The sequence below is a fragment of the Podarcis cretensis genome (genome assembly GCF_951804945.1).
Source record: "Podarcis cretensis genome assembly, chromosome: 6".
Classification (NCBI taxonomy): domain Eukaryota; kingdom Metazoa; phylum Chordata; class Lepidosauria; order Squamata; family Lacertidae; genus Podarcis; species Podarcis cretensis.
Genome location: NC_137175.1, coordinates 94,126,834 through 94,151,076, shown reverse-complemented (window position 1 = coordinate 94,151,076; position 24,243 = coordinate 94,126,834). Strand labels below are relative to the sequence as shown.

The 24,243-nt window shown below is 47.0% G+C and overlaps 1 protein-coding gene across 3 annotated transcripts in view; it reads left to right on the top strand.

The window, feature by feature from the left end:
- The window catches only part of CACNA1E (calcium voltage-gated channel subunit alpha1 E), a 498,615-nt gene that overhangs the window by 379,853 nt on the left and 94,519 nt on the right, over positions 1-24,243 (top strand). For 2 of the 3 annotated variants that reach the window (XM_079980994.1, XM_079980996.1), the window contains exons 21-25: positions 3,869-3,925; positions 6,445-7,014; positions 10,544-10,833; positions 16,370-16,535; positions 19,124-19,253. In XM_079980994.1, coding sequence (XP_079837120.1) covers positions 3,869-3,925; positions 6,445-7,014; positions 10,544-10,833; positions 16,370-16,535; positions 19,124-19,253 — 1,213 coding nt within the window. The remainder of the gene's footprint in view (positions 1-3,868; positions 3,926-6,444; positions 7,015-10,543; positions 10,834-16,369; positions 16,536-19,123; positions 19,254-24,243) is intronic. The other variant, XM_079980995.1, reaches the window with a different exon arrangement.

The following is a 24,243-nucleotide window of genomic DNA, read 5'->3' as shown; positions in this document are numbered from 1 at the left end:
GCTAATTACATCTTCTCAACCCTCACGCTTCTTCCCAAAGATACTCTTAATTCCAGCATTTTCTCTGTGCCCTAGAGGCATGAAGCATTAGAGGCAGCAGGATAGCAGCAGGACATATTCGATGCTGCAGAGCTGGATCCTTGTTTTTGGCTTCCCCAGCTCACAGCTGATGTAAAAATATTTGCATCCCACGAGTAGACTGCATCACGTGGGCACTTTGCAGAGTAGCATCCCTTTCCCACCAGGGCCATTGAAGCTAGATATGCAATACAATCTGGCTTACAAGAGTGAAATGAGGACATTCTCACAGGCTGGGGGGGGGGGGGAGCCAGAAGGGAGAAGCTCTGTGGGGACAACTCTACCACCCCAATAACATATGAATGAGCTCGGGGTCTCTCTGGACAAAGTATTTAGGCCTGCTCTCTGGCTAAAGCCTGCACATGGTGGCTGCTGCCAAATGGAAAGCCATTGGGATGGAACAATTCAATGTACCCTCGGGAAAGGTGTGATCCCATTTAAAGGAATCCTATATGATCTAGTAGATTTGACAAGCAAACATGTCGAGAGAAGGGTAAAAAAGAGGGACTTGGAGACCAAGTTCTAGGTCAGGGGTCAGGGATCAGCAACCATTTTCAGCAGGGGGCCAGTCCACTGTCCCCTCAGACCTTGTGGGGGGCTGGACTATATTTTGAAAAAAATAATGAACGAATTCCTATGCCCCACAAATAACCCAGAGAAGCATTTTAAATAAAAGCACACATTCTACTTATGTAAAAACACGCTGATTCCCGAACCGTCCGCAGGCCGGATTTAGAAGGCGATTGGGCCGGATCCGGCCCCTGGGCCTTAGTTTGCCTACCCATGTTCTAGCTCTTGGGAACTGGGTGGAGAGCCAAAACTTCAGGTGGGGGTTGGGATACGCAAAAGCTCCCTTGTCTTATGAGAAGCTCTGAACAATGGCAGTGAAGGAAAGCTGGTCCATTCTTGGCTGCAGCAGCAGAAGTCCCAGAAGTAACAAACATCCCAATCAAACGTTCCACAGCTATGCTAGAGTAAGGGTGCTTGCATGCTGAAAAGTACGACAGATTGGATGCTGATGTATGAAAGGATCGGAATGTCTGCATCTTAGTGTGTGTGGGCCTGGATATGGGGAGTGCTGGCCACAAGGATTTGGCACAGGTGATAGTCTTGGGTGCCCACAAGCCTCCATCTCTGGTGCAAGGGAGTGTTCCCAGGTGGGTCAGTTTGCAGTTTGTATGTGGATATGATGTGCTCTATTTGAGAGGCTGAATTTCATGGGTGCTCACAAATTAAATAGGTTTTGTAGGGGTGATGCGTGTAACACAAACGCGTTACAATATATGTGTGCACATTGCAATATGTCCATGCTATCATACGTGCATAGGTGTGGGGGGGGGGAAGGGGGGAGCAGTCGTCAGTCGTCGTCCCCTCAGAACGGTGTATCTCTAGTTATTATGAGGAATTAAAATGGAATCATAAAAATGGTCTTAAAATCCACTATCCTTTTTTTTTAAAAAAAAAAAATGTAATGGCTAAGAATCAGCCTTCAAACGTTACACAGGAATCTTACCATATGCATACACACACGTTTTGCTAAAATATACCCCCCTCACACGCATTTTGAATCTTGAAATGATGCCCTTGTTTCTGCCACACCTAGTACAGAAAAGCCCCGATCACCATGGGCTATGGATTTGCATATAATACAAGATTTTACACTTATTTGTGTCTTGCTTCACGGTTGATTCTATAGGTGCAGAAGAAGTTACTATTCTTTAGTGAATCCTGCTAATTCACCCTCTCTGCATTTTTATTTGCATGCTGGAGGCCTGGATTCTCAAATTTTCAGAAACGTTGTGGTTTCTGCTTTTGATGTCTTCATTCTATGGTTCTCCACTATTCATGCTATCAAAGGTGTTGGTAGGGGCTTGATTGATTATTCTCCAGTGGCTGTACTCCTTCCATGTCTTCTGTATTCTTACATTTCCAGAATGGGTAGGTTGGAGCCGCAGCCAAGCAGCCAACCACATTACTCCCATAACTTCAAAACCGGGCCTATTTCCATTTCACATATCTTTTCAGTTCAAATTGTCTGCCAGAGAACCCCTGTACGTCTATCACAAAGTTCCAGTGCACTGTAGAGTATTCTGGAACGTGCTCTAAGAGCACACTGCTCATCCAAAACATGGACTTGGACTACTGCAGTGCGCTCTACGTGGGGCTACCTTTGAAGGTGACTCAGAAACTGCAATTAATCCAGAATGCAGCAGCTAGACTGGTGCCTGGGAGCCGAGACTATATAACACTGGTCCTGAAATATCTTCATTGGCCCCCAGTACGTTTCCGAGCAGAATTCAAAGTGTTGGTGCTGACCTTGAAAGCCCTAAACGGCTTCGGTTCAGTATACCTGAAGGAGCGTCTCCACCCCCATTGTTTTACCCAGACACTGAGGTCCAGCACTGAGGGCCTTCTGGCAGTTCCCTCACTGCGAGAAGCCAAGTTACCAGGCCACCCTCGGTAGTGGCGCCCTCCCTGTGGAACGCCCTCCCACCAGATGTCAAAGAGAACGACAACTACCAGACTTTTAGAAGACATCTGAAGGCAGCCCTGTTTAGGGAAGCTTTTAATGTTTGATGTATCACATTATTTTAATATTTTTTGGAAGCCGCCCAGAGTGGCTGGAGAAGCCCAGCCAGATGGGCGGGGTATAAATAAATAAATAAATAAATAAATAAATAAATAAATAATATTACAACTTAAAAACAAGATTAAAATACAACATTGAAACATTGAAACATTAAAACATTAAAATGCAGCCTCATCACTGGAGGAGAAAGGAAAAAAGAAAGAGGGGGAGGGAATCAAATTGACTCCAAGCCAAATGCCAGGTGGAGCAACTCTGTCTTACCGGCCCTGCGGAAATGAATAGGTAATGAAGGAAAGACCGTACATGGTATAATTCGTATTGTGTTGTCACTTTAGATTGGAGGAAATTTATGCATATGTACTGCTTTAACAGATAACCGCTATGTATATTAAGCAGGCCCCACCCTTTTGGACTTGCTCAGCTTTTGGAGAGTGATCCCACTGAGCCATTCTTGCTAGCAATAAACACCTTTTATTTTCTCACCGCCCAGATCTCTCTTTACCAGCATTGCTACTGGCCGTCCTTATCTTGAAATGCTGGGGATCACCTCAGGTTTCAGGTGGGCAGAAGCATACACCCTCCCTCTGAGCTTTGACCCTCGGCACACACAGCTCTCTGTGCATATAAGCAAGTGTAGAGCAATTGTTTTCAAGTAGCTGATACAGTGGTGCCCCGCAAGACGAACGCCTCGCAAGACGAAAAACTCGCTAGACGAAAGAGTTTTCCGTTTTTTGAGGTGCTTCGCAAGACGAATTTCCCTATGGGCTTGCTTCGCAAGACGAAACGTCTTGCGAGTTCTTGCGAGTTTGTTTCCTTTTTCTTAAAGCCGCTAAGCCACTAATAGCCGCTAAGCCGCTAAGCCGTTAATAGCCGCTAAGCCGCTAATAGCCGTGCTTCACAAGACGAAAAAACCGCAAGACGAAGAGACTCGCAGAACGGATTAATTTCGTCTTGTGAGGCACCACTTTATTTTGTATACTGGCCATTTCCTAGTTGTGCAGAAGAGGATACCCTCTGCTGTCCTGTGTTCATATTTAATGTCCTGTACTTGAGTGAGGCGTGGATTATGAATGACATCTGTGCACAATTGTTAGAGCACCCCTGACTCTCTGTTTGAGCATCTGTGGAGTTGTACGCCCTGGGAGTGTGGAGACTGCATGACAATGTCATAGACTGAACCCATGCGTTTTTCTTCCCCAGAAGAGACAGGAGGAGGAGACACCACATGTCGATGTGGGAACCGCGCACCAGCAACCTGTATGTGTGCATGTGACTGCTTGTTGTGAGAGGTTTTGTGTGTGTACGTGAAAGAGTTGCTTTGTGAGGTTTGTGTGTGTGTGTTACCTTGTGTTTGTGTCGTGTGAATATGTATGTAGGTACGTGTGCGAACCAACCTCCTGTGAATTAGTGTGGGCCTATAATTTGTGCGTGTTATATTCGTACAAGTGTGTGTGTGTGTGTTCGTTCGCATTGTGTGCCTCTGGGTGGTGGTGCAATGTGTACCTAGGAAGCATCTTAACATCACTCAGGGTGTGCGTATGTATGTACATTTCTACACAAACACACACACACACACATTTCTCTATGTATATTTGTGTAGGCAAAATTAAGTTGTACTCTGTGGGTGTGGGTGCTTGCTGACATGTGTCAAGCAGTATGTGTGTGTGTTTTATGTGTGTATGTATGCCTGCGTTGGTACGTCTGTCTGTTCACAGTGTTCCTGTGTGCAGGTTTTAAAATATTTTATAAACCCAGACAGGCAACAGAGGGCCCACAAACCCTCTGGACCATATTTTGAAGGTGTACAGGAGGAGAGGAGAGGGGGCTGTTCAGTTGTGCAAGTTGAAGTCTGCTGCGTGAGCAGAACAGTAGCACTGGATATAAACAGAGGTGGACTTTGGTAATCTTTGGTGGTATGGTGCCCTGAGCAAGGCCAAATTTGGTGCCCCCAAACAGGTCTTCTCAATGATGGATCTTCTCATTTTTGTGTCCCTTTGGCTCAGCACCCTGTGTGTGGGGAACCACCTACTGGCATGTACTGGAAACTGTGTTTGTACTTTTTCTTTTTTATTTGGTAGGACCAGTCGGAAATTAAGAGTTTCCCCCATCTGCAGCCTGAAGTTGTTCAGTGCAGCTGATTCGGTAGTTTTCGGTAGTTTCAGGCATTCTCATGACAGAAATCTCACTGGAGCTTTAAGTCCCTTTGGAATATCCTATCAAGAGAAATGGCCGTGAGACTAAATGAACATTACATGCCAGAAATGACAGATAGGTCAGTCAGTACAGAATGAAGCTCTCAATTTTAGGATCATGGGTTCAAGCCCCACGTTGGGCAAAAGTTTCTTGCCTTCCAAGGGCTAGGTGGTTCTCATTCTCCTTTCCAACTCCACATTTCTACACAGAGAGTTTAGCTTTGTGAGTGATGGCACACCTTCACTAAAAACGCTCAAGCCCCCAGAAACTCAAAGCCAGAATCTGGGAATATCGGGCAGTTTGATTCTCTGTGCATTTACTCACAAGTAAGTTGCCCTTTGTGCCATGGAGAATCAGTTTGAATGGCAGCCTTAGTGGGTGGGGGTGGTAACAAGAGATGAGAGGCACTACTCAGCTCTCAAGATAAGACTTTGGGTCTCTAACTGGTCTGGAGTGGACTTTGCTCCCAGGTCCCGGTGCTGAGCAGCTAGAGCAGGCTTCCTCAACCTCGGCCCTCCAGATGTTTTTGGCCTACAACTCCCATGATCCCTAGCTAGCAGGACCAGTGGTCAGGGATGCTGGGAATTGTAGTCTCAAAACATCTGGAGGGCTGAGGTTGAAGAAGCCTGATCTAGACATAGTGGTTTAACTGAGGCTTGGCACTGCATGCCTCCCCTTTCGCTGTCCCTGCCTGCACCCAGAGCATGGGTCCCACTGCCCTTCCTTCCCCTGCTGGCTGATCCTCACCCCTGCAGAGCTGTAATGGAAATGTCCCATTTGCCTTCTAGATGGGCCGGCTCTGTCTGGCCCCTGTTCTTTCACGCAACAGCACACAAACGAACATGGCTGTTTGCACATGTTTCCTTGCTCAACTGAACTGCAGATTTATTTAAAATTAACGTACAAGCAGACTGATGCCATGTACTTAGGCTATATGGTGGGGGCGGGGGCAGGTAAAGGGACCCCTGACTGTTAAGTCCAGTCGTGGACGACTCTGGGGTTGCGACACTCATCTCGCTTTACAGACCGAGGGAGCCGGCGTTTGTCCGCAGACAGTTTTTCCGGGTCATGTGGCCAGCATGACTAAGCCGCTTCTGGTGAACCAGAGCAGCACACGGAAACGCCGTTTACCTTCCCGCCAGAGTGGTACCTATTTATCTACTTGCACTTTGACGTGCTTTCGAACTGCTAGGTTGGCAGGAGCAGGAACTGAGTGACGGGAGCTCACCCCATCACAGGGATTGTTAAAAAAAGAAGCTTCTTTGTTTTGGTGATTGTGTCCTGTTTCTTTATGTGCATTCCCCTGTCGCTTGGGACATGTGGGGTGGGGTGGTTTGTAGTTATCTGTGGATCTCATACAAGTGGGCCTGATTCTCTCCAGATCCTGCAGATGGTGTGATTTTCGAAGGGCTGAGAAATTCCATTGGCTGGGCTGTCTATTTGTGAAATGCAGGGGAGCAGAGAATCAAGTTTCCGTATGTGATGCTTGAATGGTGGCAGGTGCATGCTGTATGTACTGGTTTGTATTCTTGTGTTTCTGGCAGGGCGCAGGTGGACTGAACCCCTTTGTTTTCCTTTCCCAGGAGGGAGAGGAGAAGGAGGCATCATATGTCTGTGTGGGAACAGCGGACCAGCCAGCTGCGCCGCCACATGCAGATGTCCAGCCAGGAGGGCATCAACAAGGACGACCCTTCTCTTCTCAACCCTCATGCCAACGCTTTTCGGAGGAGAAGGCTGCTGGAGAACAGCGGCCTCGAAAAGAACGAGGAGGAGCGGACGGAAAGGTCAGAGCGGGCAAACGAAGAAGGGCCGGCCTTGCAAATTCCAGGTTCCAATCCCTGCCCAGGCAGCAAGGAAGACCAGAAGAGCGCGTGGCACCACAAATCCTTCCACGGGAACTGTGATCTGAATGAGCAGGAAGGCGGAGCGAGCGTGACCTTTGAGGACAGGGCCCGGCTCAGGCAAAGCCAGAGGCGTAGCCGACATCGCAGGGTGAGGACGGAAGCCAAGGAGAACAGGTCAGCCAGCCAAGAGGCCGGCCCCGAAGCGGTCAGCCCCGCAGAGGGAGAGCAGAACCAGGAGCAGAAGAAGAACGAGGAGGAAAAGGAGGGCTTGATCGAAAAGGAGTCGGTGGTTGGCGAGGAGCTGAAAAGGTAAGGGCGCAAGGGGAAACCAAGAACACTCACGTGGGGAAAGATATATAATGAATTGAAAAAGATGTTTAAAATAATGTTTGTAAAAACAAACAAACCCAGAAGTCATTAACGGGCCATGCTGGATCATCATTGGGTGGTGGGCAATGAGAATTTTTACACGTTCAGATGATGTAGGAATTACAGCAGTATTAACTTGGCCATAGAGTGTGCAAACTGCTGTTTTGGCGTGAAGTAGCTGTCAAGTTGGCTGAAAGCCAGAGCCAAACCACCTGGCACAGAAAACAAGAGGCAGGGGGAAAGCGCTAGGACTGAAGAGAACATGATAATTCATCTGCGATTTTTATATATATATTAAAAAATCTGATATTTTTATTGTCCCATAACAAAGAAAGTACAACAAAAACATATCTCTCTCTCTACAATGCAGAAGCACATGCGGAATTTTTTCTTAAAGCTGGCAGGCTTATATTATTATAAATCTGTCTTTTGTGTATGAGTCTTTTCTCTTTTGAATTCTCGGCTTATTTCTTTGTGTGCTAGTTGAATTACTTTCAGAGAATATAATGCTGCTCTGTGCGGTTTGACACCTTTTTTTTCGCCCCTTTTGGCACCTCTTTCTAAGCAAAGTTACACAAACACATTTTTAGTTGGCCATGAAAACAGTGCCCTCTCAGATTCCATGCTACACGTTGCAAGCAATACTTTTTCGCTGCCCGGAGATGCAGGGATGGAAAGTGTGATAGATGGATCTATGAATTTGTTCTTCTCAACAATCAGCAGCGCCGCCAAACAAAGCTGCTGAACACAGACTCAAATACGCAGCCACCCCCATCTCCTCTTTCCCTTCTCGGCTGTTGCGCCTGTCGATTATGTATGCTGCAAACCCATTGCTGGCCCCTAAGACATGTTGCTGCCTGAGCAGGGCCAGCAAATGCCCCCGTCCATCAAGCCAAGGTGCCCAGTTACCGTGCATGGGACACGGGTGGCGCTGTGGCCTAAACCACTGAGCCTCTTGGGTTTGCCAATCAGAAGGTCGGCGGTTCGAATCCCCGAGACGGGGTGAGCTCCTGTTGCTCTGTCCCAGCTTCTGCCAACCTAGCAGCTCGAAAGCACACCAGTGCAAGTAGATAGATAGGTTCCACTGTGGCGGGAAAGTAAACGGCGTTTCTGTGCACTCTGGCTTCCATCATGGTGTCCCATTGTGCCGGAAGTGGTTTAGTCCTGCTGGCCACATGACCCGGAAAGCTGTTGGTGGACAAACGCTGGCTCCCTCGGCCTGAAAGAGAGATGAGTGCCACAACCCTATAGTCACCTTTGACTGGACTTAACCATCCAGGGGTCCTTTACCTTTACCTTGCCCAATTACCCGAAGGCCGGGAAAGTTATTTTGGTACACGAGGCCAGAAATTCCACATGCATCAACCCCAGTCTCTGGCAGTCAGTGAGGAAAGTTCACTAAGAATGTAGTCAGTTAAGACTATCTAACAAGGGCTGAAGGAACCAGAATGGTTTCTGAAGCCAATGTACTAAGAGCCTCCGCAGTCTTTGAGCCTCACCCTGGCAAGCTTCTGAGCAGCTGGAGCTGGCAAACTGAAATTAGCAGCTTTCCCTCGAATCTGAATTCTAGAGTTCAGTCAGGTCTGACCTTAAAGGATGGTCCTAGAATCTGGATCCTGGTCAGGTGACTGGTTGCTTGCAGCACCCACAATTCACCAGCAACATACCATGAAGCAATATATTTTTAGGACCCTGGAGATCTTGAAAATGATGATTGAAGACAGGTAATGGAAGGGAATTCAGAAGTGGGTGGGGTCTCCTTCCAGTTTTGTTTCTGGGACGTTTTGCACATTCGCAGTACGTTAGGACTACCATATATCTGGATTTTCCCGGACATAACCGGGATTTCAAAGGCAGAAATGATGTCCGGGGGAAATTTCAGAAATGTGGCACTTTGTCCTGGATCTTAGGCAAGTCAATCGAAAGAAAGCTCAACAATTTTTGGTGTCTTTCTAGAAAAAGTTCAACAACCTTCGGGGTGTCCTGGTTTTTACTTTCAGGTTACTTTTAATTTGATTTGTTGTATTCTACTCTAACAGACTAAAATCCAGCATTAACAACCCAAGCACTTAAAAGGGGGGGGGGGTGTGTGACTGTTTTTCTATATACGCTTCTGTGTGGAATGATTGTTCCAATTTCTGAAATCAGGAGGTGTTAATTATTCTGGTTTTAATTAAGTTTGCAATCAAATGGTGTGAGCTGAGTGCAGATGTGCCTAAAGTTTCTCGCTCTCCCCTCCTCTATTTTTAAACCAGCCCACAACTTTCTTTGGCAGCTGCTATAGTTTAGGGGAGGGATGCGGGTGGCGCTGTGGGTTAAACCACAGAGTCTAGGAGTTGCCGATCAGAAGGTCAGCGGTTCAAATCCCCACGATGGGGTGAGCTCCCGTTGCTTGGTCCCTGCTCCTGCCAACCTAGCAGTTCAAAAGTACGAAGTAGATAAATAGGTGCCGCTCCAGTGGGAAGGTAAACGACGTTTCCCTGCGCTGCTCTGGTTCGCCAGAAGAGGCTTAGTCATGCTGCCACATGACCAGGAAGCTGTACACTGGCTCCCTCAGCCAATAAAGCGAGATGAGCGCCGCAACCCCAGAGTCATCTGCGAATGGACCTAATGGTCAGGGGTCCCTTTATTTTTACCTTTACCTTTATAGTTTAGGGGCTGTGAGCAATGACATTCCCAGTTCAGATCTTACAGGACAACCTTCGGGAAACCACATCAACCCCACCCCAATAGGAAAAAGAACAAGAAGCATGCCACAATAATTTTGCTCATTCGTTGCTACTTTTCCCCCCGCCGCAAACTAAGGCTGCTTATATATATATACACACACCCTGCATTTAAATCACAGCCCTCTCGAGAATCCTGGGAGAGGTTATTTACACCAATTCCTAGATCCCTTAACAGAATATGGCTCTCAGGATTCTTTTCTGGGGATGTAGGTGTGCTTTAAATACCATATTTTTCGCTCTATAAGATGCACCAGACCACAAGACGCACCTACTTTTTGGAGGAGGAAAACAAGAAAAAAATATTCGGAATCTCAGAAGCCAGAACAGCAAGAGGGATCGCTGCGCAGTGAAAGCAGCAATCCCTCTTGCTGTTCTGGCTTCTGGGATAGCTGCGCAGCCTGCATTCGCTCCATAAGACGCACACACATTTCCCCTTACTTTTTAGGAGGGAAAAAGTGAGTCTTATAGAGCAAAAAATACGGTATATGGTTTGTACACCGCCTACTGCAACTACCCCTGTGGAGGTGTTTACACCACCTGCCCAACAGGATCCTGGCACATCTTGTAGAAGTCCTGCAGGCAGTGCTTTTGCAATGATTTGTGAGTTGGTGTATCTGGAAATGCTTTGGAAGCGTTATGTAAATGCTGTAGGCAATGTGTTTGTTCTCACTGCCCACCAGCCCAGTTCCTTGGTCTCTGCCACTTCCTCTCTGTGTGAGCTTGTCTTCTCCTCCATGTAGGACCAATGAAGCCCCAGCCAAAGATGCTGAGTTTGCAGCGCCCCCCCAAGAGCCAAGCCCCTCGGAAGGCCGCCTTGAGCTGGACAAAGGCAAGGATGCTAGTCCAACTGAGCAGGACGGCAGCAGCCTGGATACAAGTGAGCAGGCGCTCCTAGGGGACCTGCCCATGGAGACAGGCAGGACTATCAGCAGGAGCGAACCCGATCTCTCCTCTGTCACAACCAACCTGGAGAAAGCCACCGAGAGCACCACCATCATGATTGACGTCCAAGACTCTGCTGTGGTACAGAGTGAGGATCTCTCTCTTTTCCCGTTTGACAAAGAAGCTGAAGGGTGTTCAAGGGTGACAAGAATAGTGCCGTGTGGGTCTGCCAAACATTTTTTTTTGTGGGATGGTGGATCAGGGCATCTCAAAGGCCTTGATTTTGTGGGAATGTTCAGGGAGGCAGGAGAGGTTATATTGTTTGTTAACATCTGTAATGGTTATAAGGGGTTACTTGTGCGTAAGTTGCCGTTACTTTCGGCTAGATTGCCTGGCTAACCATGCCTTGGCTGACAGCCCTCCACTCCATGGCCGGTCAGTCGCTTGCAGAATCCGTCAGTGGGCGTTTCTTGAACCTCTTCCAGCATAGAAGCTGTTTGACGCCCAATCTCCGCCTACTCTCCCTGCGCGGAACTCTTCTGCACAAGGAAGGACTGGGCAAAGGTGTGCCTGCGCTCTCTCCACTAGTTTCGGTCGAAGAGTCTTGGATACCCCTCTCCGAATCCTCCATCTCCCTCCCTTATCTGCTGGTGTTGCGCTGAATTCCTTCCCCTCTGCTGGTCTCCTCTCCTGCATCATTCGGAAGCCTTGCCTCCACCTCTCGCTCCGATGTCAGTTCCCTGACAACATCCTTCCTAACTTGCACTAGCAAGTTCTTTTACTTAGCAGAGTTTTACATTCTTGTTTTTACGCACAGCAGCTAGCTTGTTGCAGGCTCGTTTAAGCCTCTCACTATCATACAATTCAGTACTGAACTGTATGTTCCTGGTGAGTCCCCCTGTTATCCCTCTCAAAAGAATAAACACACAACAATCTTATTTAAAGTCAATAAAAGAAGTTTACCCACAACATCATCAGTTCACAGTTGGATCCCTGAAGGCAGACTTAGTTACAAAGTCTATACATGTGGAACTATCCCATATGGGAATAATCCCAGTGTCTTTTCCAGGGAGTCTTCTCTTCTCATGAGGTGGCCAAAGTATTGGAGCCTCAGCTTCACGATCTGTCCTTCCAGTGAGCACTCAGGGCTGATCTCCTTAAGAATGGATAGGTTTGATCTTCTTGCAGTCCATGGGACTCTCAAGAGTCTCCTCCAGCACCATAATTCAAAAGCATCAATTCTTCGGCGATCAGCCTTCTTTATGGTCCAGCTCTCACTTCCATACATCACTACTGGGAAAACCATAGCTTGTACTATACGGACCTTTGTTGGCAAGGTGATGTCTCTGCTTTTTAAGATGCTGTCTAGGTTGGATGGCCCAATTCGCACATGGAAGTCTGCACTTTAAGTCGATACACGACTGTGACAGACAGTGAACGAGAAACACGTCTGTTTCCTTTTGTAACAGGAGGTCAGCAACTGGTGCTGTTGAGGTGCTACTTAGCCGCGCAACTGCCAACCTGGAAATGAAACAGGGATGTGCTAGGAAAAATGGCTGCATAGAATGTGTTTTCTGGATACTCCTTTAGGTGTGAAGGATATGTTGCAGCTATGGCTTAGTAGGACCAACCTCCTTGCAAACATGGCCCTGCAATAAAAGTAGTTACTGACCAAGGGAACAAGGACCTGCTGGCTCTTAGTTTAGGGCCTTGAGCTGCTTGAGCCTTGAAAACAGAGCTGGGGGAGGTTGTATTTCTCACAACCATGTAGGGAGCTGTTTGTGTGAAGCAGATTTCAATTGCAGTAGCATCACTTGCACAGGGATTGCTGAAGTCAGCGTCTGAGATGCCAGCAACCATCTTCAGATATGAACTTGTAGAAAGCCACCTCAAAGGATGTATGAGCTTTGAAGGTTCATATTCGTCCCAGGCTCTGATCCAGACACACTCCCCTCCCCTTCTGCGAGGAGAGAGCTTTTCCCATTCTCTCCCTTCTTCCCCACCAGCCTGATATGCCGGCTAGCTGCACATTGGAGTGCAAACCCCAGGGGGTCACAATAGAAGTTAGCGCCCCAGGGCTGCTGAAACGCTCCCAAGAGAGACCTGTCAAAACTGGACATGGTGTTGCTAGTCGCATGAGCAGAATTGGGTGTGCTGCCACCAAATCCCTGCAAAGCAGGGTGGGGGGGGAGGGGCAATTGGAAATGTCCTCTTTCCACTCAGGCGTTCCCTAAAACCTGATCATTTTAAGCCCCATTTTTCTCCTGGTGTGGTAGGAAAAAGTAAGCTATGTTTTTTCTCATTCAGTTCCCTCTTCCCACACACGCTGCATTTTAACTTGCCCCCCCCCCACCCTGCCCCATGTCCATTATCAGAAAAATATGGCTGTCACGTCTAGTTGCACCCTAAGTCCCGGCGACAAAAGATGGAGAATTTGATCTCTTGGCTGTGTAGGCAGAACCGCCCCTCGACAGCAAATTCAATCCGTCAGTTTTATTGTCTAGCCATAGAACAAATCAGTGAAAGGGCTGCTGAAAGCTGTCCTTCAAGACAGGAATCCAAAACAATTTTTGTTATGTAAATCCAACACATTCCAAGTCCTGCAGACTCTCTTTCCTTGCAGAATTTTTCTGGTGTATTTCAAGTCTTGTGCTACACCCTTCTCTTGTTCTGACAAGTGCCTTCTTTCCATTCTTGGTGTTAAAATACGACGCAAAAAGCTCCCCAAAGCCAGAGTTTATATGTTGTTGTTTAGTCGTTTAGTCATTTAGTCGTGTCCGACTCTTCGTGACCCCATGGACCAGAGCAGGACAGGCACTCCTGTCTTCCACTGCATCCCACAGTTTGGTCAAACTCATGCTGGTAGCTTCGAGAACACTGTCCAACCATCTCATCCTCTGTCGTCCCCTTCTCCTTTTTAACTTTTGCTTTTTTTTTTTTTTAGAGTTTATATGACTTGAAGCAAATTATTTATCCATATGCCACAACATATTTATCCATATGCCACAACAGGGCAGCCATTCGGGAAAAAAGTTCTGGTGGTCACAGAGGACGCAATAACTTTCTTCTTTTTGTGCTTTATGGATAGAATATATTTTTAAAGCTCTTGGCAGGTTTGGGGGGCCCTGATCCTTCTAAGTTAATGGGGGGGGAGGGCCCAAGATGGCAACTGCCATCAAGTTCCCTCTCCTTTCCCTCATAGCATGCAGCTATGGAAACATAGGAAATGAATGGTGGATTTCCCCACCCTCCATGATCCACACCATTTGCTGCCAGAGGCCAAGCAGGAAAAGCATGTTGTTAAGTCACCTCACAGACTTGACTCAGCATCATAGTTTTATTATTTCTAGTTTGTTACCTAGTTCAGTGCTGTCGTCCAGTTCTGCTTGAGGTGTGTTGCCCTTTCCTTTTTATTCTATGATGTTGCATTTTGACGTAGCGCTGAACCATAGTTTAGCGTTACAACAGTGAGCCACAATGAGCCTCAGGGACACAGGCTCCTCCATCCCTTCTGCTCCCTCAGCGTAACCTCAAGGAGAAGACCAGAAGCTCCTGCTTTCATTCTAACTAGCCACATTTCGGTGTATCACCTGGATCCTAAATTGTGCTTCATCTTAACTCCTAATCACCTTCTTACTAACTGCAGAACCAGGAGGTATGAATGTAAAGCAGCAATCCTTTGCTCACACCTTTTCTGCAGAAACGTCTTCCTCTACCTGCCAGTTCTCCTGTGTTGTGTTTGCATTGCAACAGCTGGGGAAGGAAGTGTTAGACAGACAGAGCTGTAATTAGGCTGCGAATCTTCAGGCAGCGCAAGAAAAGTGCAGTATGGGCCAATGGGCGCATACACAGTTCAGCTTTAAAAAGGTTTCTAGCCCTTATGGAAGAGGAGAGATGGTGATATTCCCATTGTTAATTTTCCATGTTGCGCACTAGGCTGGTTCTACTAGGTGAAACAGAACTTTGGCCCATATTTCTGCACCTGATCTGGAGAAGCAAGAGAAATGGCAACATAGGCAGCCATAGGCATAACCAAGCGATTATGCATTCACCCACAGTGTGTGGGCAATATCTCTTGAAATCTCGGAAACTAGAATAATTGCTGAATAAAATGTCAAGTGTTTGGGAGCACGGCTTCCCAGCTTTGCAGAGCTCTTTGTTCTTCCCGTGACTAGCTAGACCAGAATATCTCATGCAAAACAGGAGCAATTGCAGAATAAATTATGCAAATTACAGGCTGCAGAATTCTATGTTCCTTGGCCTGTAATTTGGATTGCTGGTGCGCAGAATGTTGTTGCTATTAATATTGTTGCGTGACACTCCAATCTCTGAGGGGCATAAGATTCTGGGGGGGGGGGGTTCCAGGAGCTTACACAGGGTTCGGGTTTGAGAATGGGGGGCAGCAGAGGCGGTGGTGTCTTTATGATATATGGTTTATTTGCACATATGCATAACCTGAGCCTGTGATGGAGGAGTTCACAGCATTAACACTCCAAGAGGGTCTTGCTTACCCCATAGCCACAGCCTTGGATTCCAAGAGAAATCAGGCATGGCTGTCTCTCTCTCTTCCATCTTCCAGCTTACATACAACTCAACCCTCCACTCCTGCTTTTGTCTTTCTACCTACCAGATGTTGATGGAGAGCCCCCCCTCATTTGTCATCTGATATAGATCCACTTCCTTTGCCACTTTAATGGCCTATACTGCGGAGAGAATAATTAGGTGCATTCTTCCCACATTGGATCAAATCTATGCTTCCAGGTGTCATAAGAAAGCTGCAGAGATAGTGCAGGATAGTGCGCACCCCGGAAATGATTTCTTTCAGCTTCTGAACTCTGGAAGAAGGTACAGGGTTATAAATAAAGACTAGGACTAGCCGCCTGAGAAACAGTTTTTATCCAAATGCGATTTTGGTTTTAAACACAGTGTAAGGTAGTCTCTGTGGGAGTATATTGTATTTAATTATGGGGTATCAGAGTTTTTAGGGGGTTAACCAGGCTGGGATAGCTGGGATCGCAGGCTTGTTGGTTTTAAAATGTCTGATGTAGATTTTTTCAATTTCGTTGTTCTGTATGGGACAATGACAATAAAGATAATTGTATCGTATCATACGTAGAGGGCCATTGCCTCACCAGGAAGCAGTGGCGTAGCGTGGGGGGTGCAGGGGGGGCCAGCCGCACCGGGCGCAACATCTGGGGGTTAGGGTTAGGGGACGCAAATCCATGGGTTAGGGGGTGCAAATTACTTGCCTTGCCCCGGGTGCTGACAACCCACGCTACGCCACTGCCAGGAAGCTAGCCGGGCTGTTCCAGGAATTGAATTCATGCTGCATCCAGGAATTAGAAGGGTCTCAGCATCCTGTCTACCCCCCCTCCTAACACATAAAAATATTTTTAGCCCACAACAGATACAGTCCTGCTAACAGGACTCGGCATCCATTATTTGCTGTGAGTTTATGCAAGCAGTCATCTTTTTGTATGATTGCATCTTTTTAAGTATCTTTAAGTATATTTTTGCCCACATCCCTCCGCCCCCGATTCTTGTTTTTCCTCTGCTCTCTTGTTTTCCCAAACTCTGGGACTATAAGGTAAGTAACGCGTCCAGCCTATGAACTCCCTTCAGGCTTTGTGTCAAATGCATTCCCCTCCCAGCTTTAGCAGTAACGGGCCTTGTTCACTTTCTAGTTAGCAACAAGACAGATGGAGAAGCCAGCCCTCTGAAGGAGGCAGAGACAAAGGAAGAGGAGGAAGCAGAGGCAGAGAAGAAGAAGAAGCAGCAGAAAAAGAAGAAACCCATGGGCAAACCCATGGTGCCTCACAGCTCGATGTTTATCTTCAGCACCACAAACCCGTGAGATACACTGCCTTAGCTTTTCTGCTTGAAATGCATAATATGTTGGTTTTCAAGTTTGCCTTAAAACACTCCCGGGAACCCTTTACAACATGCCAGGGTTCCACAGAAAACAAGTTGATTTGGGTAGGTTTCCCACAGAAAGTTCAAGACCCATCGGCCGAGTGGCCTATGAGACTTTGGTGAGTGAAATGGGAACAGTGAGCTGGTTTGTTATCTAGGTGGGAGATGTAAGTTTGAATCACCTTGGTGTGCAAAATGTCATTGTCCTCCCCCCCAAAAAAATCCAGCATCATTTCTGTCATATTCCAGTGTCGCGGCCAAGTTCCAGAATGGATGCTATTTTGAAAGGTAGTCTAAGGTCCCATGGCTGACATCTCCAGTTAAAAGGATCAGGTTGTAGGTGATATGAAAGCTCCAAGAGAGACCATGGGGAGTTGTTGCCAGTCAAAGTAGACAGTACTGGCCTCAGTGGACCCCTTATTGGTTGGGTTCATATAGTGAAAGGAAAAAGAATCACCCTTCTTCCCAAGGTGTCAGGGTGTGACAGCTTACTCTATGGTCTTAACCCTTTTATGCCTTAATTAGAGTTGAGCATTTTGGTTATATGAGGCTATATCCATAGCAGCTTCCTCTATTCCCTTCTGTGAATAATGTAGAACACCTTCACCCATCGGACAACTGGACTTTTAAATTGTTTTTTAAAAAATCATTGTGATATTATAGTGTTATACCACTGTTACACCATACTACAAAACTTAACATTATAACATTATGGCATTATAGCACTATACCTATCTTTTATTTAAAAAAAAAAACCACAGCAAAGCTGTTTCAGCACTAAAAGACTGGTTTAAATAAAATAAATGCGGTCATGAAATGGCACTCAGACCAAAGTGTATAGTGAATGTGTGCTAAGCTTCAGATGGCCTGAACATTATGCTTTCTGGTGTGGACAGAACCTAATACAAAGCAAAAGCGCAGTGTTCCCTGATAGTGGGCAAAATGGTTTCAAATCCACCTGCAGCTTACAGTAGAAGAGCAATGATTTGTGTGAAAGCAAGGTCACTTTTCAGCCTAACCTCTGAACTAAATGAAATTAAATGTTTGCATTTCAATTGGATTCAACCCTACTGAAATCGGTGGAATAGAATCTGTGAGTCTCAGCTGCCAAAGTTGTTTTGATTGCATTGCCTTCTCTCTGCTTAGCCTGCCTTACAATAAACTGTGACATCGCCATGCATTCCCCTGGGGAAAAGTTGAGTGTTATAAAGATGACATAAACATTGCAATCATCCCTACCATGAGACCCATGGGAAACGAAAGCTTCCCCATGTTGAGTGGAAGGGTCTGAAGCGGGGTTGTAAAGAGAAACCCAGGATGACCAGAGATCGCTGTTGCTAGAGGGACTGTGAGTGTATTAAGCCAAACATGCTTACACTCCTCCTTCAGGTCTTTCTGTTCATTGCAGGAGTGTCAGGGCTGAAGGTGGCTGGTCCAGCACACATGCAACCCAGGGATAGACTTTAACAACACTCGCAAAGCGCTTTGTTTTTGCGAACATATTAGGGCAGCCAAAATGGAAGATACCATGGCTGTACTGGGCAACCCAATTTGTGCTGTTGCGGGAGGGGTGAGTCTTGCAAGACAAAACGCTGCAGGAGCCACCTAATTGATAGGTGGTGATGCTAGTTCCACGTTATAAAATTCAACATGAAGCCAAGTGCTCCAGCTTACCCAGATTCCTGGTTGTGCTGTTTGCAGGCTTCTAAGAAAAGATATAAGGGACACGGGTGGCGCTGTGGGTTAAACCACAGAGCCTAGGGCTTGCCGATCAGAAGGTTGGCGGTTCGAATCCCCGCGATGGGGTGAGCTCCCGTTGCTCGGTCCCTGCTCCTGCCAACCTAGCAGTTCAAAAGCACGTCAAAGTGCAAGTAGATAAATAGGTACCGCTCCGGCGGGAAGGTAAATGGCATTTCTGTGTGCGGCTCTGGTTTGCCAGAAGTGGCTTAGTCATGCTGGCCACATGACCCGGAAGCTGTATTGGCCGGCTCCCTCGGCCAATAAAGCGAGATGAGCACCGCAACCACAGAGTTGGCCATGACTGGACCTAATGGTCAGGGGTCCCTTTACCTCTGACCAGCTTCTGTGGGAATGACTGCATTAGAGGCCAGGCCAAGGTTGAAGTTTTCCTTCATCAACTGGTGCAGTTATATTTATTGCTAAAACTGCTCCTACCTTCAGGTTGTCCATGGACACTGTATTAACACAATTAACAATTAAATTAATGCATTTTTCTTTTAAAAATAATTTTGGGGTTTTTTTTTAGTCAGTTGCAAGTATAGATTTGAACCCTGGGAGGAGGGGGCTTTAATCTTTCGCTTCTTGCAGTTGTGCTAATTCTGTTTGCCTCGGCAGAAATTGGCACCGATGAGAAAACGCATGTGAAATACTCTAAACGCGCTGAAGTGCTCTGTGAATGCCAAGTACACTGGTATACATTGGAAGGGCCTTAAAGGATCGGAACTGTGTGAGAGAGATCGGTGGCCATCCATCGCACTGACCACTCTGTGTTCTTTCCCTGACAGAATCCGAAGAGTCTGCCATTACATTGTCAACCTGCGCTATTTTGAGATGTGCATCCTTCTGGTGATTGCAGCCAGCAGCATTGCCTTGGCGGCGGAGGACCCTGTCCTGACCAACTCAGAGAGGAATAAAGTGATTACCCTGTTGTTGCTTTTCTGACAATGCTTGCCCCATCGTGAGATCCTAATGTAAATGAGCTCCAGTTCTCCCAGCTATAGGCCCTTTTTACAGTCCAGTATAGAACTGGACCTAGGGATGCAGGTGGCGCTGTGGGTTAAAGCCTCAGCACCTAGGACTTGCCGATCGAAAGGTCGGCGGTTCGAATCCCTGTGGCGGGGTGCGCTCCCGCTGCTCGGTCCCAGCGCCTGCCAACCTAGCAGTTCGAAAGCACCTCCGGGTGCAAGTAGATAAATAGGGACCGCTTACCAGCGGGAAGGTAAACGGCGTTTCTGTGTGCGGCTCTGGCTCGCCAGAGCAGCGATGTCACGCTGGCCACGTGACCCGGAAGTGTCTCCGGACAGCGCTGGCCTCTGGCCTCTTAAGTGAGATGGGCGCACAACCCCAGAGTCTGTCAAGACTGGCCCGTACGGGCAGGGGTACCTTTACCTTTATAGAACTGGACCACATGCTTATGAGACACAAAGAAATTGTTCTCTTGCTGAGCTGTACTGTTGCAGGCTGCAGTTAGAGATTATGTGTTTGAGTGTTCACATATATCAGGGGTCAGCAAACTTTTACAGCAGGGGGCCGGTCCACTGTTCCTCAGACCTTGTGGGGGGCAGGATTATATTTCTGAAGGGGTGGAATGAACAAATTCCTATGTCCCACAAATAACCCAGAGATGCATTTTAAATAAAAGGACACATTCTACTCATGTAAAAACATGCTGATACCCGGACTGTCCACGGGCCGGACTGATAAGGCGATTGGGCTGGATCCAGCCCCCAGGCCTTAGTTTGCCTACCAATGACATTTACCTTATATATTTGTCTTGACAGATGATAGATGATAGATTGATAAATCGATATAGATACACACATGAGGTTTTATCCTAACCATCTCCCTGACAATGTAGTACACACACACACACACACTGAATGTCACAGGGAAAGATTTGCCACAGTATTCTTCTGATTGCAAAAGGCAAATAGTGAACTTTTGCCAGGTGGAACAAAACAGTAGGTTTCCCAGAGTGCTCTTTGCTATTCCGTTGGCAAAGCCCAGTCACTTTTACTTCCCTTCCTGCAAAGGGGCAGAAGCGTGTCTTGGCTAGTCTTCTGCTCTGTGGTGGCAACTGAAAGTTGGAAATTCTCACAATAAAAAATTCCAGGTAAATTGAGCCATGGAGTTATTGCAGATATCACTGCATGGTGGTGGGAGGTGAACTCCATTACAATGCAGCCTTTATAGCATGGGTAGGCAAACTAAGGCCCAGGGGCTGGATCCAGCCCAGTCGCCTTCTAAATCTGGCCTGTGGACGGTCCGGGAATCAGTGTGTTTTTACATGAGTAGAATGTGTCCTTTTATTTAAAATGCATCTCTGGGTTATTTGTGGCGCATCCCCCCCCCAAAGAAATATAGTCTGGCCCCCCACAAGGTCTGGGGCACAGTGGACTGGCCCCTGCTGAAAAAGTTTGCTGACCCCTGCTTTATAGGGACAGGTGGCTGATCTTGATCTTGCACACCAATTAAATACCACCCTGGACTCTTTCGGAGTGGAGCTGGTCCACAGCCAGTGGAGAATTGAGTCGTTCCCTCTGACGCAAAAAAGAGATTAAGTGTGGAGATGTTTTTATTTTTGTGAGCTGACCAGAGAACACTGGGCAGCACATTTCTAATGGCCAATAGAAAAAGAGTCAGTAGTGGAATGAACCCTTGTCAGACTTGGCTCCTGTGCCTTGGAGGACAGAATGAGGTAAAAGCAGAGGTGAAACAAGGGGAAGACTGGATTGCACAAGGACACACCTGTTGTTACAAGGAGGCTTCCTTGGCTGGTGTAGCTTGTCTCCTGGTTGTTGTTGTTTAGTCGTGTCTGACTCTTCGTGACCCCATGGACCAGAGCACGCCAGGCACTCCTGTCTTTCACTGCCTCCCGCAGTTTGGTCAAACTCATGCTGGTAGCTTCAAGAACACTGTCCAACCATCTCGTCCTCTGTCGTCCACTTCTCCCCTTTCCCAACATCAGGGTCTTTTCCAGGGAGTCTTCTCTTCTCATGAGGTGGCCAAAGCACTGGAGCCTCAGCTTCACGATCTGTCCTTCCACTGAGCACTCAGGGCTGATTTCCTTCAGAATGGATCGGTTTGATCTTCTTGCAGTCCACGGGACTCTCAAGAGTCTCCTCCAGCACCATAATTCAAAAGCATCAATTCTTCGGCGATCAGCCTTCTTTATGGTCCAGCTCTCACTTCCATACATCACTACTGGGAAAACCATAGCTTTAACTATACGGACCTTTGTCGGCAAGGTGATGTCTCTGCTTTTTAGGATGCTATCTAGGTTTGTCATTGCTTTTCTCTGTCTCCTGGTAGTTGCTCCCTTTTGATGGCTGTATACAGGATGGACTGCATTCTGATGTTTAACCCTCACAGTGGAGAAGTCATGAATAAATTCTTAACTAAAACTAAGTTGTCTTAAGCAGTGGAGCAGGGACAGGAAGAGAGGCAAAGAAAGAAAGTCAACTGTACCTGGGAACCCTGAGAGTAAAAGATGGGGAGAAGGCTGGCTGTGCATCTTATTTTAACTTCCACTCCTGCGGGAGTTTGCATCTTCTGACTTAACTGTACTTTAAACATTGAAAAGGAGCCTTTGTCCCACTGAGGCTGAGAATGCTTGGCCTCAGCTTCCTCAATCTGATGAATCATTTTCTCTGGTCCCAGAGGCGGGTAATTAGTTAGCCATTGTGCGTAGCAAATTAGCTTGGAGGGGGAAATGATACTTGCAGCGCCGGAGCTTTCATGTTGGGATCATAGCAGTGCTGGGTCCTGAAACAGAGCCTTCCGTGGGTCATCTGTTCCTAGTCACAAGGAGAACCGTATATAGCTTGTCTCCGCTTGATGACAAGTGGGCCTAGAAGAATATGCATGTTGTGTGTGGGGGCTACACTTTTGGCTGCTCCAAGTGGCACTTTTGTGATTGCTCTGCAGCGATTGCTGTGGGTGGGTGTCGGAAGGGAAAGCCAGGGCGTAGGTGGCAACGGGCATCATTTAAGCTAAGGGCAAAGAGGCAGGGAAAAGGCAAGCAGACCAGATGAGAGGCAGCAAGGGGACCAAAGGGTTTAAGGAAGGCCACGGGCAGCAGACCCCAGGACAAGGAAAAGCAGGGCACACAGGAGGCATAAGGCACAGGCCTGAAAGCATTGGCAGCCGACAAGGGTTGCCAGCTTTCAAACCAGCTTCTGCAGCTGCCCCTTTGATGGCATGTAGCAGCCAGCCTTCAATGATGCTTAGCTCCGTCACGTTGGCCAGCTTCACTTAACGGCAGGAGGAGAGAATCTTGTCCTCCAGAAGTCCTCCCACCATCCCTGGCTCTTGCCCATGCTGGCTGTTTCCCCATCCTCATTCCCCATATTTATCTGCATATTGATGGAAGAAAGAGGCTGGTCTGTCCTGCATCTTCTTGCTTCCTCTGATGGGGGCTATTAGGAAGGTGGCACCAGGGACGCCCCAGGGTGCTTTCTTTTCATGCCAGGGTAGGGCCAAGGAGTTATTATTAATCATTATTAATTAAACTGACAGGCAGTACTTGAGGCCTGCATTTATTTTCTTCCTCCCTTGGTGCAAGAATCAGGGCTGCTCTTCGTTCGCATTATGTTTTATAGACACATCTTATTTTAGGAGCTTTGCCTATAATAAAATGATGATTTTTTTAAAATGTAATATGACAGTGTTTGCCCATATCTCCTGTGGAGGCAAAAGAAGGAGGAGGGCCTGAATCTGTTTAAACCAGCCTTGCCTTCTGTTTCTCAAAAATATATCTCTGCTTCTGGGGGCAGCAAAAAGCTACATCCAGAATAATTGCAAAAGAAAGAAAGAACTTAGAATGGATAAGTTGCTTCATGCTGCACCATTCAGTCTGATATAACTCACTTCAGAAAAAAATGAAATTGTTGTTGATGACTAAGGAGCAGTAATGACCAACAGTTGTTAGTAGTTTTTATAGACTCCAGATGGGATAATAGATGGGACAATGGGCCTAGGGGCCTATATTTTTATGTTTGGTCCCTATTACCCACTTGGTGACCTATTCACTTTGCCCTGCAAACCTGATGCCTTGGTGGAGCACAATCTGGAAAGATTTAAACCCTTTAAAGTCAGTGGCTTCGGTGACAACACCAAGGAGGCACTTATCTCTCTCCCAATGAAAGCAAAGGGAGTTGAACGTACTCTTCTGACCAATTGCAGCCATGCATTGCCCGTAATTTGCCAGGCCATTCTAGCAAGAATTCCTCATGAAATAGGCAGGCAGCAACCTATTTTTCTTGGAAAAGACCCAAAGGGATCACATGCCAGCACAGTTCTTGTTGAACCTCTGGGCTGATTTCCACTCTAATTTCCAGTGCAAATGGCTTTCACCATTGAGGTGCCAGGAGATCATGTGACCCTGCTGTGTGCCCACAGAGGTCTCTGGCCAATGGTAGCTTTTGGATTTTAACGTAAGTTCAGATTGTGCGTCACTGTGGTCTTTTTTTCTTGCCATGGTTTTTCCAGGACTACCTGTGTTTCTCTACTTGTATAGAGATTCTGAAACACTTTCTAAATCAGGTCATCCAATAGCAGAGTATTATGCCTCCTTTTGCACAATATGCCTGCGCATTGCTCACTTCAGGCCCAGAGATGTTTCTTATAGAAAGTCTGTGTTCATTCTGGACCTGTAGTGAAGGTTTCACTGATCACTGTCTTTACATATTGTGCATTTTAGTATATAAAACTGGTTCGTCATTCGTAGAAGAACATAGATCAGCCTCTCCCCAAAAATAATTTAGACCAGAAGTTGCCACCAGAATGTCCTCCAGATGCTTCTGGACTACATCACCCATCATCCTTGACATGTTCTGTTGGCTGGGGTTGATGGGATCAAAATTTGGAGAGCACCATGTTGACTGCCCCTGTTTTGACAGATTCC